Source organism: Quercus suber, unplaced genomic scaffold (genome assembly GCF_002906115.3).
Source record: "Quercus suber isolate HL8 unplaced genomic scaffold, Cork oak 2.0 scaffold_54, whole genome shotgun sequence".
NCBI lineage: Eukaryota > Viridiplantae > Streptophyta > Magnoliopsida > Fagales > Fagaceae > Quercus > Quercus suber.
Genome location: NW_027069519.1, coordinates 1,503,771 through 1,521,843, shown reverse-complemented (window position 1 = coordinate 1,521,843; position 18,073 = coordinate 1,503,771). Strand labels below are relative to the sequence as shown.

The 18,073-nt window shown below is 35.5% G+C and overlaps 1 protein-coding gene, 1 long non-coding RNA gene and 1 pseudogene across 2 annotated transcripts; 1 reads left to right on the top strand and 2 right to left on the bottom strand.

Annotated features, from left to right (window-relative positions):
• Nucleotides 1-713: 713 nt before the first annotated feature.
• On the top strand, nt 714-3,498 carry LOC112030814 (2-alkenal reductase (NADP(+)-dependent)-like; annotated as a pseudogene).
• Nucleotides 3,499-4,137: 639 nt separating this feature from the next.
• Nucleotides 4,138-6,195, bottom strand: LOC136066989 (uncharacterized). The gene is made up of 2 exons (XR_010628514.1): nt 4,882-6,195; nt 4,138-4,536 (listed from the first exon to the last, which is right to left on the bottom strand). It is a non-coding gene; the product is annotated as an uncharacterized LOC136066989 (long non-coding RNA).
• A 9-nt stretch (nt 6,196-6,204) lies between these two features.
• On the bottom strand, nt 6,205-17,120 carry LOC112030812 (acetolactate synthase small subunit 1, chloroplastic). The gene is made up of 12 exons (XM_024063476.2): nt 16,808-17,120; nt 15,812-16,025; nt 14,178-14,261; nt 13,984-14,052; nt 13,196-13,279; nt 12,933-13,079; nt 11,873-11,959; nt 10,706-10,810; nt 10,481-10,603; nt 9,734-9,886; nt 6,738-6,803; nt 6,205-6,392 (listed from the first exon to the last, which is right to left on the bottom strand). Exons 1-12 carry the CDS (start codon nt 17,059-17,061, stop codon nt 6,309-6,311), a joined length of 1,470 nt encoding a protein of 489 aa, XP_023919244.2. The 5' UTR covers nt 17,062-17,120; the 3' UTR covers nt 6,205-6,308.
• Nucleotides 17,121-18,073: the final 953 nt, after the last annotated feature.

Sequence of the window (18,073 nt, the reverse complement as noted above, 5' to 3'; positions counted from 1 at the left end):
AATTTGCAATTTACCCATATTATAATAATGTAATTTAAATCTATATATTAAATTACATTATATATATATATATATATATCATTATGTATTGTTATTGAAGGCAAAATACATTATATTTTCTATTACAGAAAACTTATAAAAATAAAAATTCTTTTAGATAATACATATACTATTTAATCTACAAATTTTACATTATATTATTATTAAATAATTATATTTCATTTTCTCATGCATCGTCTAGGTTTGCAACTAGTTGATAATATTTGTTATGAACTAATTCTCTACCTGTGTATCAGCTAGGCAAACCACGTGGTAAGATTTTCCAACCAGTGTACATAGCTTGTAGTTTACAAACTTACAACGAGAGCTCATAGAGTTGCCATGCCTTTTTCTTTTCCATCTTTCGTGTGTAAGAAAGAGAAAAAAAAATAGAACAAGGAGCAATCATGTGTATGTACTTTTATGTAATGAGGCAACATCAGCTGAGAGGCATAAGCCTTGGTCGTTTATGCAAAGCAATGCCAAATAGATAGTAAGATACCTCAGCCAGCTTTTCCAACCCTTTCGACATTGTTCACTCTTATTCATCAGTTTCATCGCTTCTTACTCAAACTCCTATATTACAGTCCTGCTATATATAAGACTAGAATACACAAAAACTAGACCTCTAAGTGAAGTTCTTGCATACTTATATTCATGAGGAGAGTTTAACAATGGCAAGTCTTGGACAGGAAATGAGGAACAAGCAGGTGATTTTGAGAGGCTATGTGACTGGCTTTCCCAAAGAATCAGACATGTGCGTGACCACTACCAGTACCATAAAACTCAAGGTCCCTGAAGGTTCCAATGCAGTTTTAGTTAAGAACCTTTACTTGTCCTGTGATCCCTCCCAGCGAGCCCGTATGACAAATTATGAATCTCCCTTCTTTGTTCCTTCAAGCCTGGTTTGGTGAGTGATCATTCTGACCCAGTTCCTCATTTTACTTTAGTTTTGTAACTCTTGACATCTTTCATGTGAGGTTTAACCATCAAAATATAGAAGACTGTATCAGAGCCTCTTGCATGAACTTTTTCAACTATTCTTTAGTGCATATTATATGAAGAAATTTATATAATTTGGAAGTTATGGTCTAAAATGTTTAACTTGCATCCTAGTATTCGCTAGTCGGTCATTTTTTCTTTTGGAAAACAAAACTAGGACAGATTTCAAAAGGTGCTGAAGATGCTACCATTCATTAAAATGTTAGGATTTTGTCTAACAATTAATGATTGTGGGGTTTAACGATTCGTCTAGTGGCAATATTGCGTGCTTGGATTGATGATTTTGACTTGAAACCAAGCAGCCAATTAGAGGATATGGAGTGGCAAAAGTTTTGGATTCTGGGAATCCAAACTTCAAGGAAGGTGACTTCGTTAGGGGACAAACCAGGTGGGAAGAATATAGTCTCACTACAACAACCGAAGAGCCACGGACTAAAATTGAACGCACTGATGTGCCTCTATCCTACTATACTGGAATTCTTGGTAAGCTGCCTCTGTTTGCTATCTTTGAAATTACTAGTATGGTAAAAGTTGCAAATAATGATGATATATATGATCATAAGGACTATGATCATAAATAAATAAAATAAAAAATCATATGGAATATATAAGATATTTCTTTACTTTGATTTACATTCCAATGTACTACCCTCATTTATTCAGATACTGGTCAGTTAGTTGCCAAAAACTAATTTTAATTTATTTCTATTGAATCATTTTTTTTTTCTGAAAATAGAACTTAGCCATTCCAACCAGTGATGTGTACATAGGTTTAACAGTATTAATAATTAATATCTTAGGTACATTGCTGGCTTAACGTTGGAAATCTAGCCAGGAGTTGTGCCATCCTACAGCAATTCTAACCAAGGTTAATTCACATATTGCTAGTATGCTTTCTAAGTATATGTCCTATTTGATTCCCAAAGTTCTGCAAGGCATCAATTGTATGTAGGTATGCCTGGTATGACTGCGTATGTTGGATTTTATGAGGTTTGCTCTCCTAAGAAAGGAGAGTACGTCTTCATTTCAGCAGCTGCAGCAGCAGTTGGCCAGCTTGTTGGGCAGTTTGCAAAGCTGCTGGGTTGCTATGTTGTTGGGAGTGCTGGAAGCAAAGAAAAGGTGAGTCACTGCTTATGAGTTCTCAAAGTGTCAATTCTAATAATGCTGTGGGGTAGTTAATGATTGTGACTGCAACTTGGTTTGGAGTGATTAATGATTGTTTAGTGTTGAAGGTAAAAAAGAAATATGAGCGAGTTGATATTCTTTATAATATAATGTACTTGACTCTGAAATAAAAGTAACAAGATTGTCATGCTTTTCTGCCCTCAAATCTAGTATGCACCACAGGTTGAATTTCCCAACTTCTTTTAAAATAAACAACTTGGAGTCCAGATTTTTTTAGGATTCCCACATTTAAATTATTTGGCAGATATACTAATACCCTAGTATTCTAATTGTAACATTCATATTATTGCAAATAAATCAATTTCCATTTATTTCAAAAAGTAATCCAAGATTTTTTTTGTTCCTATATAATTCACATATTAGTTTTACAATATATTACTACATGCACACACCCAATTTGGACAAATATATACATGTTTAATGTCATAAATTTGCAAATATGGACATTATACAATTGAGTAATGTTTGTTTGAAGGCATAAAACTCCTGACTCCATCAAATTAGGTATTGATTGTCTTACCAGAGTGCACAACCTCATTAACCAGATTCGTTTTTACTTTGTAACTTTAGGTTGATTTACTGAAGAACAAGTTTCAGTTTGATCATGCTTTCAATTATAAAGAAGAGCCTGACTTGAATGCAGCTTTGAAAAGGTCAGTGATAATACATCTTCCAAGCAGTACATAAAGCATCATTGTCTAAGCTTTAATCAGAGTTATGAGATTGATAGTGAACTAAAGGGTCACCAATTTGGATGGACTAATAATCCTATAAAATGCATTGAATTTTATTTGGTTAGGAATATTTTGAAGGTTTTAATTTTTGTTCTTCTATTTTAATTTTTCCGGTCTCTGATTCTATGGCCAATATATATGCTGCATTGTTTTGTCAGGTACTTTCCTCAAGGTATTGATATCTACTTTGAGAACGTTGGGGGTAAGATGCTTGATGCAGTGCTGCTAAACATGAGGATTGGTGGCCGCATTTCTGTATGTGGGATGATCTCACAATACAACCTTAGAGTATCCTGAAGGTGTGCACAATTTATTGCAACTGATAGCGAAACGGATCCGCATGGAAGGATTCCTGGTTCCCAATTACGATCACCTTTATCCAAAGATTTTGGAGTTGATTCTACCTTACATCAAAGAAGGGAAGGTTACATATGTGGAGGACATAGCTGAAGGCCTTGAGAGTGGACCGGCAGCTCTCGTTGGACTCTTCACAAGCCGCAATGTTGGAAAACAAGTTGTTGTAGTTGCTCAAGAGTAACTTACTTCATGTACAGCTTCATTCTCCTAAAGCTACAGGTCCTTGGAATGCTATCACCTGTAAAAGTATGCACCTTAATACTTCCAAAAGTTTTGCACGTTAGTGTTTTGTTACCTTGTGAACTAGAAATATGTTTCCTCAGCAAATGTTAAATTTTAGAACAAGCGCTCAGTCTTTCAACCATGATACTTTTACATTGGAAGTATCAAGTTCCTTTAAGATCTAATTTTCTAAATAAGGATGATTTGTGATCAGAGCAATATCATTTTTACATGAGTCCACAGCTGAAACCACATTTATTAACACCAATCACACCATGCCAACTCAAGAGTGATGAAAAAGACTGAAAATTTGTCTCTAGACTAATTGTTGTTATTTTGCATAGAATTATCTTGTGAAATGCCAGCTTACTATCCAAGTGAGAATCAACAGTAGAACATCTGTGCCTGGAGAAGCATCCTTAAACAGAAAGGCCTGCTTCTAAAAGTATCATAGATGAAAAAACCAATTATCTACCATGAAAGCAAATAAAATTTGGTGTTTTTTTCTCATCAAAAAAAAAAAAATCAGAGTTTCTTTGGGACAGACCAACTATGGTAGAGTGAAGAAACAAATCAAAACAATCACGTACAAGAGATCTAACATGAAATTCTGGCCTGTTCTCTTACAAAATTTTCTGTTGCAAAGCAAAATTGACAGTCTGACATGACATATATAATAACAAACAGCCCTGACGGGAAGCCAATACAAACCCCCACAAAAAAATTAAAACATATTAATCCAATACACACAAGCTTAACACTAGTACCTTGAGGCTGAATTCCTTTGGCCCCAACTTCTTTCCATTTTACCCTTTCCTTGGTCAGACAAATATATACAGAGACTGAATGCGCAGATGGATAACTCACTCAAGTTTCTCTAACACTGCCAGAGATGCTTTCCCAAGTTCTCAAATTATAATGGAAATGAATATCCACGAAGGTGCTTGGAATCCACACCTGACTCCCGGACAAGTGCTATCCGCCCAGTTCGCGCCACCTACAAAGAAGAGGAAGAAACATCACAAAAATCAGTACAAATTTGTCACATCGCATGAAGGCACATTGTAAAGATACAACAGAAAATCATAACACACCACAAAATAAATAAATAAAATCCCATTGAAGCTACAACTGAAAATTCATTTCCAGTTAATAAAATTTATGACCTCAAGTGGATCCAAATGAAATCAGAATTTTTGGAACAAACACTTTCAATAGATGTTGTAAAGGAATTGATCTTGGCCGCTTAAGACAGAACAACTGGCTCAGATAATAAAGTCAAAATTCAAGGCCCCTAGAAAATTCTAGAATACACCTAAAGTTTAAAGAGTGGAAGACAAACCTCACAAATGCCATAGGGCTCTAATAATCTCTGCAGCGCAACCATCTTGTCCAAATCCCCCGTAAGCTAATATTCAAGTACCAGAAGCAAATTTTATTAGTTTCAACAGTTAAAAGGGCCTAAAAATAGTAGAAGAAAAAAGTAGAAAATTCATTTTATATTAACAGCAGGAAGATAAACTCCAATAACACCTTTTTTAAACTAACATCCATTTTCTTTGTGGCAATCACATATATTATTTATTAAATCTTCATAACGGCCACTAGATTCATCTGACACGCAGAAAAGTATAGAAAAAGAAGAGTAGGGAACTGCAAAACATGTCATGCTAGTAACATTGTAAAGGCATATGATAAAGCTTCTGATAAACGACCTGTAGTAGAGCTGTGACAGTTGGCTAAACTGCAGGTAGCTTAAGTTAGGTGTGAGGAGTGGAGTTAGTTATTGATGTAAGTCCATGTGTCAGCATCTAATCAGTCTATACGTGTCAGTATCTGATGTGTTTGTGTTAGAGTTTGTTAGGGTTCCACACTCTGCGAAGGTGGTTATTGAATACATATTGGGGTCTGTAACCAGAATCAATGAAATCAAGAACTAGAATTCCATTTATCAAATTCTTCTTCGTTTACTCTGTTTTTCTTGTTCTGCATTTCCTTTCTTCTTCTTGTATTGCTTGTCAACAATAATAATTTATGCAGTAAATCAAATAATTCTCATTTTGGAATAAATGATAGCATATTTAGCCAAAGAAAAGAATTATGATAGCCTTGAAGAATAATGCATGTTATTACTAATTGCATTAACCAGGGAAAATGGCACATAAAGTGTGTGCAAACATTATTATATTTATACCTTTCAATCTGAACATGGATTAAACACTAACAAAGATAAATTTCTTGCCTTTCTTCGGGATCCTTGGGAATTGGCTGACAAATTTGACCAATATATGGCGAGGTGGGTTTGGCCAGTATTAATAAATTAATTTTAGGCAAAAATACAGTGTTAGTCCCTGAAATTTACCAACTGAGCGTTTTTAGTCTCTAAAGTTTCAAATGAGCACTATTAGTCTCTAAAGTTTTAAAAACGAGCATTGTTGGTCTTTCTTTTTTTTGATAAGTAAGAATGTTATATATACGAAAGGCTACTCTATGCATGAAGAACATAGAGCAAACCTAGAAAATACAAGAAAAAGAAACCAAAGAAAAAACAAAAAAGAAAGCCTATCAGCATATTAATTACAAAGAGAAAGAGAGCTAAGAAAAGAAGGGAGAGAATCACTAGTCGTGAGTCCCCATGCCCGAGACCAATCAAATAGAGTTCTTACCCTTTCCTTGGTCAGACAAATATATACAGAGACTGAATGCGCAGATGGATAACTCACTCAAGTTTCTCTAACACTGCCAGAGATGCTTTCCCAAGTTCTCAAATTATAATGGAAATGAATATCCACGAAGGTGCTTGGAATCCACACCTGACTCCCGGACAAGTGCTATCCGCCCAGTTCGCGCCACCTACAAAGAAGAGGAAGAAACATCACAAAAATCAGTACAAATTTGTCACATCGCATGAAGGCACATTGTAAAGATACAACAGAAAATCATAACACACCACAAAATAAATAAATAAAATCCCATTGAAGCTACAACTGAAAATTCATTTCCAGTTAATAAAATTTATGACCTCAAGTGGATCCAAATGAAATCAGAATTTTTGGAACAAACACTTTCAATAGATGTTGTAAAGGAATTGATCTTGGCCGCTTAAGACAGAACAACTGGCTCAGATAATAAAGTCAAAATTCAAGGCCCCTAGAAAATTCTAGAATACACCTAAAGTTTAAAGAGTGGAAGACAAACCTCACAAATGCCATAGGGCTCTAATAATCTCTGCAGCGCAACCATCTTGTCCAAATCCCCCGTAAGCTAATATTCAAGTACCAGAAGCAAATTTTATTAGTTTCAACAGTTAAAAGGGCCTAAAAATAGTAGAAGAAAAAAGTAGAAAATTCATTTTATATTAACAGCAGGAAGATAAACTCCAATAACACCTTTTTTAAACTAACATCCATTTTCTTTGTAGCAATCACATATATTATTTATTAAATCTTCATAGCGGCCACTAGATTCATCTGACACGCAGAAAAGTATAGAAAAGAAGAGTAGGGAACTGCAAAACATGTCATGCTAGTAACATTGTAAAGGCATATGATAAAGCTTCTGATAAACGACCTGTAGTAGAGCTGTGACAGTTGGCTAAACTGCAGGTAGCTTAAGTTAGGTGTGAGGAGTGGAGTTAGTTATTGATGTAAGTCCATGTGTCAGCATCTAATCAGTCTATACGTGTCAGTATCTGATGTGTTTGTGTTAGAGTTTGTTAGGGTTCCACACTCTGCGGAGGTGGTTATTGAATACATATTGGGGTCTGTAACCAGAATCAATGAAATCAAGAACTAGAATTCCATTTATCAAATTCTTCTTCCTTTACTCTGTTTTTCTTGTTCTGCATTTCCTTTCTTCTTCTTGTATTGCTTGTCAACAATAATAATTTATGCAGTAAATCAAATAATTCTCATTTTGGAATAAATGATAGCATATTTAGCCAAAGAAAAGAATTATGATAGCCTTGAAGAATAATGCATGTTATTACTAATTGCATTAACCAGGGAAAATGGCACATAAAGTGTGTGCAAACATTATTATATTTATACCTTTCAATCTGAACATGGATTAAACACTAACAAAGATAAATTTCTTGCCTTTCTTCGGGATCCTTGGGAATTGGCTGACAAATTTGACCAATATATGGCGAGGTGGGTTTGGCCAGTATTAATAAATTAATTTTAGGCAAAAATACAGTGTTAGTCCCTGAAATTTACCAACTGAGCGCTTTTGGTCCCTAAAGTTTCAAATGAGCACTATTAGTCTCTAAAGTTTTAAAAACGAGCATTGTTGGTCTTTCTGTTACATGTCATGAAACACATGATCCATTTATTAACCAAAATTAAACCCCAATTTCTCCCGAATCCAAAATCAAACCCACCAACCCTCTCCACACTCTGGCAACGGCTCGTCCAAATCTGGACCTTTGACAAATCTCTGGCCCGAGAGATAGCAAATCCTCCCCCTCCGACTGTCACACATATACAAAAAACCCAACTAGAGAAGGGAATAACTGGAATTTAATTAAATTTGATTTAGTGAGGTACAGAGGTTGGTGGTAGAAGGATATGGATAAGGGAGAGAGGTTTTTGTTTTTTGTTTCAATGGAGATGATTTTATTGATTTGTTTGTTAAATTGTTTTACTTTTCGACAATAATTATCTGCGGAGGAATTTACAACTTAAGTTTGTAACTTCATATCCTGATTGTGATTCTTCTTAGAAATGCAAGGTAAGATCTAACGAAAAATATCCAAGTGGTTCTTAGTTCTTTGACTTCTTTTTATTTTTTGTTTTTGTTCTCTTTCAGATTTGGTTGACGTAAGAACTACAATGTTTAAATGATGTGCACGACAAGAGGATGGAAAGTTACACAGATCAGACTTTTGTTGTCTTGTACTCGTCTGTAATGGGAGGGCCTGGGTTGACATGTATGTGTGTGATAGCTGGATGTCCAGATTGGGGAGGAAGTGGGTGGGTTTGATTTGGGTTAATAAACGGGTCATGTGATTTGTGACGTGGAGGAGGATGATAATTTTTAATATTAAAAATGGTGCCACATCACTTGAAAAATGGCATGTCTGTCAATGTTTTGTTAGTCGCATGGGTAAAGATTAACGGTAGTTAAAAAAAGGAGCAACAGCAATCATTTTTAAGACTTCAAGGACTAATAGTGATCACCTAGTAAAGTCTAGGGACCAACACTGTATTTTCGTCTTATTTTTAATTTGGACCTTTTCCACTTATCCTTTAAAAAAATTATTAAAAAAAAAAAAAAAAAAAAAAAATAGTTACACAGATCAGACTTTTGTTGTCTTGTACTCGTCTGTAATGGGAGGGCCTGGGTTGACATGTATGTGTGTGATAGCTGGATGTCCAGATTGGGGAGGAAGTGGGTGGGTTTGATTTTGGTTTGGGGAAAAATGGGTTTGATTTGGGTTAATAAACGGGTCATGTGATTTGTGACGTGGAGGAGGATGATAATTTTTAATATTAAAAATGGTGCCACATCACTTGAAAAATGGCATGTCTGTCAATGTTTTGTTAGTCGCATGGGTAAAGATTAACGGTAGTTAAAAAAAGGAGCAACAGCAATCATTTTTAAGACTTCAAGGACTAATAGTGCTCACCTAGTAAAGTCTAGGGACCAACACTATATTTTCGTCTTATTTTTAATTTGGACCTTTTCCACTTATCCTTTAAAAAAAAAAAAAAAAAAAAAAAGCCATTGCAGCTAAGAGTGATAGGATAGCTATGCTTTCTATCGGATCTCTGCACATGCATCTGAGCGTTGAGTGTTGTTTGGAGGCCCTTAGAGAATAACTAAATAAAAAATTAAATATTTAAAAAAAATTAGAAGAGAGACTTCTTTGTCATTACATCTCTACAACAGCTGCAGATTACTCTTTTTTAAACAATCTGTAGGGCATAAGTGTGGACTCTGAATTTTGACCAATTACCTCCCTACGAGGAACTAACGAGCTACAGACATGGACTAATGCAAAGAGTCAACAACCCCACCTCTTCACTCTATCCTAATTAGCATGCAACTTGCAAGGTCTTCAGTGCAACTCTTACTCAACAAAAAAATCTCACATTCTCTCATCAAATACTTGATGGCATCAACATATATGGTCAAGAGATACAATAAAATAAAACTTGAATGGAAATCACTGTAGGAATTACAAAAATTACCTCAAGGGTTACCGTGTGATCAGACACATCAACAGCTTTGGCCCTAAAAATGTTGGCAATGTCAAGTACATCCCGTCGAGCAGTAGCATTGACAGCAATCTTTATCAACATCAATTCGCGCTCAGCAAATGGCAAGTTGGTAATATCATGAACCTGAAGGCAGCATTAGTTAGAAATTGGACATTGAAGGAATCACACCATAAGAGTTTAGAAAGGCCAAAATTTATGAATCCTTCAAGGAGACCTCCTCACAGCTAGTCCAAATTACCAAGATAACAAGACCAGCAAGAACCACAAAAGCATCAGGACAAAGGTTCCAAGTGGAATTTGTCAGATATAGAGTGATCCACTATGATTGACCATTGTTATCATACAAGTAAAAAGAACAGGAACCTACAGAAAATTAACCTCATCTAAGACATATATGCATACTTTAACTTGGGATCTAGAAGGTAATGGTGAAACTTTTAAATCACCATAGCAAGGCAAGGGCAAGTTCTCTTCCTCGGAAGATCGTGGATAGGTACCACATCATCAAATATGTGCAGCATACTTAAGTTTATATAGTATATGTGCTTTATTAGGTTATTGGGTTTTAGTAGCAATTAGTTTGCGCTTAGTAGTCAAAGCCTTGGGAAACTGTGGCATTACATGCAATCCTTCCATGTATGTTAAAACTATGCCATATTACATAAGTATTTACATATTTAATGCAATGCATCCTTCCTCATAGTTGAGTATCCCCACCTCATGAAGATCTACTAGCTTATAAAGTTGCAGCACCAACTTGCTAATTGATTCATCTGTTCCGGGAACAACAGTTGTAATGCGAGAGAGCCCCTCAACTTCAGCACGTCCAACAGCCAAACTCTAATATGAAGAAATAAAGGAAAGTGAGCAAGCAAGGAAACCTTGCAAACAAAAGCATTATTAATTATACAAGAAAAAAGGTAAGAAAAAGACACAACTTACCTGAATGTTATAGCCCCTTCGAGCAAAAACCCCAGTAACAATGTTGAGAACTCCAGGAAAGTCATTTACAAGCAAGGATAAGGTGTGCGATCGAAGTCCATTTGTCTGAAAACAGCCCCGGAATTAATTTGCATGACATAAAACAACTAATGCTAGTAACCACTTTATTTCAATATCACCAACTGACAGATTGTCACATGGCTAAGTCTCAGTAATAAGCAATAAGCAAAAAATGTATGCAATATATAGCCCTTTGACATCAAATTCAAGTATGAATAACCACTCAAAGCTAAAGTCAAAACTTGTAGAAGACAGTGTTCCACTAAGCCTCACTGTAAATTCCTGAAAAAGCTCATAAACCTTTCAAACTCAAATTATGATATCACGAGCTTTTTAGCAACGAAGGTTGTTGACTAAGATGCCAAATTTTGTATCAGATTATGTATGAGCTTCCAACTAGAATCAATTAGACTCAACTTGGCGTTTCTTCAAGTTAGATGGTACACATAGCAAACTACCCATTGCAATCAGGGTTCCTTAGAAAGACAAAGGTAAAGAAACTCAAGCAACAATTTGATAGTTTACTTGTTGTAATACATAAATAAAAATCAAATTCAAAGTTGATAATGTCATCTACAAAACATCCCACAAGCATCAGCAGCTAGATTCACCCAGAAGGTACCAGAATGCTTGGGAGAAATCTTGTCTTTCGCAGGCATGAAAAGGTGTAATACAATGCAATCAAATGCATATTTCATACCAAGAAGCGCCATAATCATATTTTCTTAGGAATTCTATGGGAGGCCCAAGAACAAATTTGATGGCCCTAGAATGCTGTGCAGCAGTTAAAAGTGAAGTGGTCCATAGCAGCTTTACCATGCGTTCAACTCAACTAATTAATTCAAGTCAGACTACGCAACCGTGATTAATTGAGTTCCCCAACTGGCCCGTTCTTCAGTTCTCAAGAACTAAACTAAGGTGGCAAATATCATTCAAAACTAAAATTAATAGCCTTTAATTAAGAAATCAACTATTATATTTTAACTTCCAAAATAAACAATAAGAACAGATAACACAAACAAGTATTACCGAAGTTGGACTATGATTCCAAGAAGAAGATGAAGAAAAGAAAAGAAAAGGATCATAACTATCTATAAATTATCTTACGTCTTCATCATTGAGAACACCCCAGTGAGCATCAAGAACTTGATTGAATGCAAATCCATCTGATGTCTCCACAGGATAAACATCACCCTTCATGAAGAAAAAAAAAAAACATATGAGATATTGAATAAAAATTCAAAATGATATATACTCCCTCCTTCCCATAATTAGTGACTCATTGCATTTTGCTTGCCCATTAAATATGTCTACATGCAATAGTAAAAAACTACTACTTTTTTTGACGATGTGGAACCTCATCAAGGTAAGGCCCCTTGGATCCACCTATAGGGAGTAAACCATAGATACCTGATCCCACCTGCCAGAACCATGTATAGCTCATCCCAAGCCTCCAATCACTAGGCTACATCCTAACAGGTAAAAAAAATTACTTCTTTTTTATCAGCAATTTAGGAAATTTTTATTTAAAAGTTTGAGTTAGTCTTGATTGTTGTCATTAAAATTTGTGCAAATATCAATTGAGCCACTCATTATGGGATGGGAGGAGTTAATAAGTAAACAAAAAGGAGAAGGAAAAGGAATAAATTCAGAATAATAGGACAAATAATTAATTTCTTTAGTAGCTATGCCATGATAAATGTGTCGAGACTGTGGTTTGGATGTACAAATATTATTAAAAAGTGTCAAGACCTTCATGCAGGGACATAAATATAGAAAGAAAGAAAAAAATAAAAAAAAAATGAATTGTACACTATACAGTGTGCTTAACAAGGCAAATGTAAAGATATATTTTTATAAATCAATTACAATAGTCTCTATTAAGGATAATAAATATACAGCCAATAACAGTGTAATAAAAAATAATGCTTAGAATCACTACTTACCATGAATCAAATCATAAAGTCCAATCTGAAACTCTAATTATTACAATTTTGTACCAATGTCAGATTTTAAAAATTATCTATGCAAAGTATTCAAGCTAACATCATACAGCATACCCCAAACAACAAATAGGTAAATACCAAAATTATTCTTTCTTAGGTACTACCCACCTTCCCCTGCAACAACCAAAAATAAAAAAGGTAAAGCTTAGACAAGCTCATACCCCTGCAGATATGTCATTTCCACCATTGAGTTCTGCATGTTCAAGAGGACCACGGCTAGGCATTGTTACTTCAAGATCTGGATATGAAGCTGCTGAGAATCGCCAAAATGGAGCAGATGCACCCATTCTTTCCCTTCTTAATGCAATCTACTAAGTGAAACAGTTTCAAAAATGAAGACATGGAATGCATGTTCAAATAATAAAAAACCAATGTTTCATAAGAAAAGAGAAAAGAACAATGACTTTCAAGGGAAGTTCTGAACCTTTCCAGTTCTGGCGATTTCTTTGATTCCAAACTTGCTTAAGTTCCTTTGCATAGCAACCATCTTCCCTGGATCTCCAGTTACCTTTGTAATATTCAGAATAAATAATTTGTATTAAGGACCTTATAACAGCAATGAAAATAAGCAAAACTGTATACAGATGCTCAATTAAATATGAGATCTAATTAGGTCCAAAAAGATGCACACACAATTGACATTGTCTACCTCCACTAAAAACCTCAAACAAGTTACGCACAAAAAAGTATGCATCCAGAAAGCATCATGAGTCCAATAGAGTGAGATCAAGATCAAAGATACAGAATTACACTCCTGTCACATCATGCCAAGTTTAAAATTTTGCAAACATTCAATTGTAATATTATTGTATATCCAGTGACAAAATACCTCAAAGTTTCATTTGCTAAGTTGATGTGCACTACCAACAATAAAAGCTGTCCTGGATGTGATTTAATGAATGTTTCCCAAATCATGAAGCACAACTTCCAGGATTCCATAGAGAGGATCATTTAACGAGCTGCAGCCCAAGAACTTCCCCAACAGTTCCAATTTGTTAACAATATTCAAACTTTAAATGTTAAGTTATGATTTTCCAAGTTTTAAACAAAGCCTACTAACCAATAACCACACTGATATGCACTCTCTATCACACACAAGCACACAAAATTATAAATGTCAAACAATGTAAGAGTTCAAATTTTTGACTGCTCAGACAATGTATAGATAATATATGATATAAAAAGGAAGAGTAGAATAACGCCAATCTTCACCTCAATTGTTAGAAAGTGTTCTGAGATATCCACAATCCTTGATCTGAAAGTGTCCACTAACCACATAATCTGAAGATCAACCAAGTAACAAGGTTTTGTTATCAAAGAAAATGGTAACAATTAAACGCATAAAACTTCTATAGATTCAAGAAAACTCTCAATGTTCAGCATTTAGATAATTACTATGTAACTACCTCAGCACGGTACTCTGGATTTGCATTAACTTTTATGAGCATTAGCTCACGTTCTACCTGTGGCTCATTTGATATATCTTCAACCTGGTTATCAAATCAAAAGCCACAGGTTAAGAATTTTGGGATTTGATACAGGTAATAATCTGAAAGACCAAAAAAATAAAGTAATAAAAGATGGGGAAAAAAACAGATAACACAAATAAGTCAAGAGCTACCTTTTTCTTCATAAGGAATTTTTTAGAAAAGTGTAAAAGGGGCACAACCCATATACACAGGGTATATACAAGAAATACACCAAAAATTATCAATTAAAACTATAAAAATCAATAAATTCAAGTAAATTTTAAAAAAGAAAAAATTTTATGTGGAAGTCATCCAATAATATAAAGTCCTCAAGAACACAAGCTTTACCTCGAAGATTGATTTCTCACACCCTGAAAAGCTATGAGTGCTTCTTTCTCACCGAATGCACCACATAAAACATAAAGGGATTGCATTCCGTGTCTATACATTATGATGTCAACCACTTTCCTTTCCAAGAAGCCAATAACTCAACCTCACTTCTCGGCATGACCCACTGAATTCAAAATGAATGTAAACCATAGCACATAACTGTCTAGAAACAGAACAATGGAAGAGTGCGAGCGATATCAGTAGTGTCTCCATTTTCCTTGCACGTAACACCAATCTACTACAATAATCAGGCGATACCTCAAATTAACCATCATTATGATTTTCTTCCCAATGCCATTGTCCAACTAAAAACGCCACTCTAGTTGAGACATTGGTCTTCCAAATGCCTTTCCAAGGAAAAGACAACCTCCATTAGAGTTTAAGACTTACAAAAAGTCTTCAACTCAAACACACAGTGTTTTGAATAGTACTAACACAATGTATCCCCTCCACTCTTCCCCACTTAGTAGAGTAGAGAGTGTCTAGAAAAGAGACTAGAGACTCTAACTCCTAATTGTTCATTGCTCTAATAAAAATGACATCCAAATGAAGATTTCCAATAGAAGATTTCATGTAATCTTCTACTGAAGCCTCTTTATTCCAAGAAATTCAAAATAATTCTGAAAAGGCCTCCTTCTAGACCTACTCCCCACACTATAATCATGCGAAAACTTATTGCTAGTGTTGTCACCCACCTCAAATCTATTGAACCTAGAAAAGTTTCCCAACCCTGCCTTCTTTTTTGTCATAAGCTAACCCCATATTTCCCATTAGCTACATTTGAAACAACCCTGCCCCTCTTCCCCACCCATTTAAGCCTTAGCCATTCCCACATCAATGCCTGGTTAAACATGACCAGATTCCTAATTTCCAAACCTCTAGATTGAATCAATTCACAAATCTTCCATTTGACAGAAAACATTGACAACTTTTAGGGGTTGATTGTGCCAAACATGATTGTACATATCAGGAAGCCAGTTTTACACATAATTCTAAAGGATAATCTTAAATCTATACATGATTCTAAAGATAATGATTTTTTATGGGTAATTACAAACACCCAGGTGCTTAAACCCATGACCTCCCGTCCACGTTGCTTTTAAAAGGGGAAGAGCTGCCATTTGGGCAAGAGCTTAGTTAAAGACAAAGTGCAAAATAAAATTCAAGAGCTAAGTTTTAACCTTTATAACATTCACAAGCTTCTGAAGCTGCTCCACAACTTGTTGTAGCACACTTTCAGTTCCAGACACAACTATTGTGAAAAGTGCTTTGTCCCTGTTCAGACCAACAGCAAGGGACTCAATGTTATATCCCCTCCTTGCAAAGACCCCTGCAATCCGATTTATCATTCCACTTTCATCTCCAACAAACACTGAAATTGTGTGCCGTCTCACCCTGGATCAAGAACAGAACGCAGTAGTGTAATTAAGTAAGGAGACCAATTCAAGTGTACCACAAACAAGCAGAACTTAACTACCTAATGATTCCATTTCACCCAGAACATGAGTAATCACATTGTAAATCATAAAACTTCTATAGAGAGCAAAAGATTAAAAGAAGTGAAAAGCTTCCTATGTAAGGTGATAGAAACCTTTACATTTTGAATATATCAAAGAGGGAAAAAAAAAAAAAAAAAAAATCATAAGTTTGATAGTGCCACTCCTTATACATAAAAGGGATATTCTTGGATTATAAAAATTTTATTTAAAAAAAAAAAAAAAAGCACGATCCACCAAAGGAAGCAGAAGCCGAAACATATTTACAGAGCCAACACATTAAATATATACATATTTTCAACTTTTGACTACATATTTAATAGAAAATAATGGCAAAGATATCAATTTAATAGAAAAAAAATGACAAAGATATCAAATTTAATAAAAAAAAATAACGGAAAATATATCAAATTTAGCAATATTCAATAGAAATCAGCACAATCCAATTGAACAATCACACATATACCACAACCATATAACCAATTGACATCACCTATACATAGAGAATACAGAAAATGAATGACCCACAAACCAAAACAAGAAAAATTCAACAAAAACAAGCAAACCCCAGATGACCAATCACATTCAAACAAATGCAACCACAACCAAAAAACTAAAAGATTAAAAAAAAAAATTTGATATCAAAGCAAAAAGTGAATTTTTTTTTTTAATTGTACAAACATTGATCGGGACGAGGAAGGATTAGAGCCATTAGATGAAAATGCAGAGTCAGCGATATTCTCGTCCACGTTTCTTTCAGAGACCAACACCGCCGTACTCCTCCTTGACCTTGGCTCATAGTTCAGAGGTTTTGAGAGAAACCCAGAAGGCTTTGATGGGAAAGCTATGGCCGTTGAGAAAGCTGGGTTGAGAGAAGCGGCTGAACGAGGGTTCAGAGTGTGAAATGTTGAGGGTTGTGTTGATATGGTCGCCATGTTCAACTAGAGAGCGAGAGAGAGAGAGAGAGAGAGAGAAGACTAAGGATTTGAAAAAAACGACAATGGAGGTGACAGTTATACTATTTTATAGTAGTACCTCGCTAATCTACACCTACGCGTATTTTAGACGTGGCATCATTGGTGATCGGGTCGTACCATTGGGATCCGGGTAAATCTATTTTCCTTTTTATTATGGAAAGAGAGATTTTGGTTTTCAAAAATCTCATTTGAAATTATTTTTTCACATCTTTCAATATTTAAGTAGTAAAAAAAATTCTCATTAAAAAAAGTAGTAAAAAAAATTTCAAGAAATATCGTTTAATTATATCTGTAAGGACTCAATTTGAATTGAATGTTAGGTTTTCAGCCTAACAAGCCCAAACAATACATTTATAGAGAGTGGGCTGAAAGGCTTGGGTGCTGGCCGTTGATCACCATGGCCAAACTTATATCAAAAAATGGCTAAGTGTTTTCGTACAAATGGGGGAATGTTCCTCGGCCTGTGGCCGAGGAGGCCTCCCTCTCCCCCCTCCTTTTTTTGTGGCTTTACTAGCTCTTCTTTTATAGTCTCCATCTTCCTATCTCTTGCTTCCATCTGTTGATTGCCTATTCGCCTTTCTTCTGGTCATCCATCCCATCAGAGGCCTTATCGGTACTTAAGTGGCTCACTCTGATCAACGTTATCCTGCCAAGGGGTTACCTCCCCATTAATGCGGCCAGGAGGGTTAGTTGAGCGCATTAAATGCGAGAGTGACAGCTTGTTTTGGGGTTAGCCACTCCCTGAAATCACTTTTGTCAGGCCGAGGACGAGGTATCCTCGGCGTGGATCCGGGAGACTGGGCTTCCCCCCTTCTCCTCATAAATAGCTTGCTCTCCTCGGCATGGGCCTTGGGCCCGCTATAAGATGGGCCGAGGATATCAGGCCCACGGACCCCACAATAGCCCCTCAAAACTCTGCTGCACGTTCCCTCGAACGGGGATGAGGGTTTTGATACATGCGGATCCATTG

Excerpts from the sequence above, each read along its gene's own strand:
- LOC112030812 (XM_024063476.2), bottom strand. The coding sequence starts at position 17,061 with ATGGCGACCATATCAACACAACCCTCAACATTTCACACTCTGAACCCT. Across the intron at positions 13,280-13,983 it reads AACACTTTCTAACAATTGAG|GTAACTGGAGATCCAGGGAA; the intron begins GTGAAGATTGGC and ends AATATTACAAAG. Across the intron at positions 6,393-6,737 it reads AGCCCTATGGCATTTGTGAG|GTGGCGCGAACTGGGCGGAT; the intron begins GTTTGTCTTCCA and ends TCTTCTTTGTAG.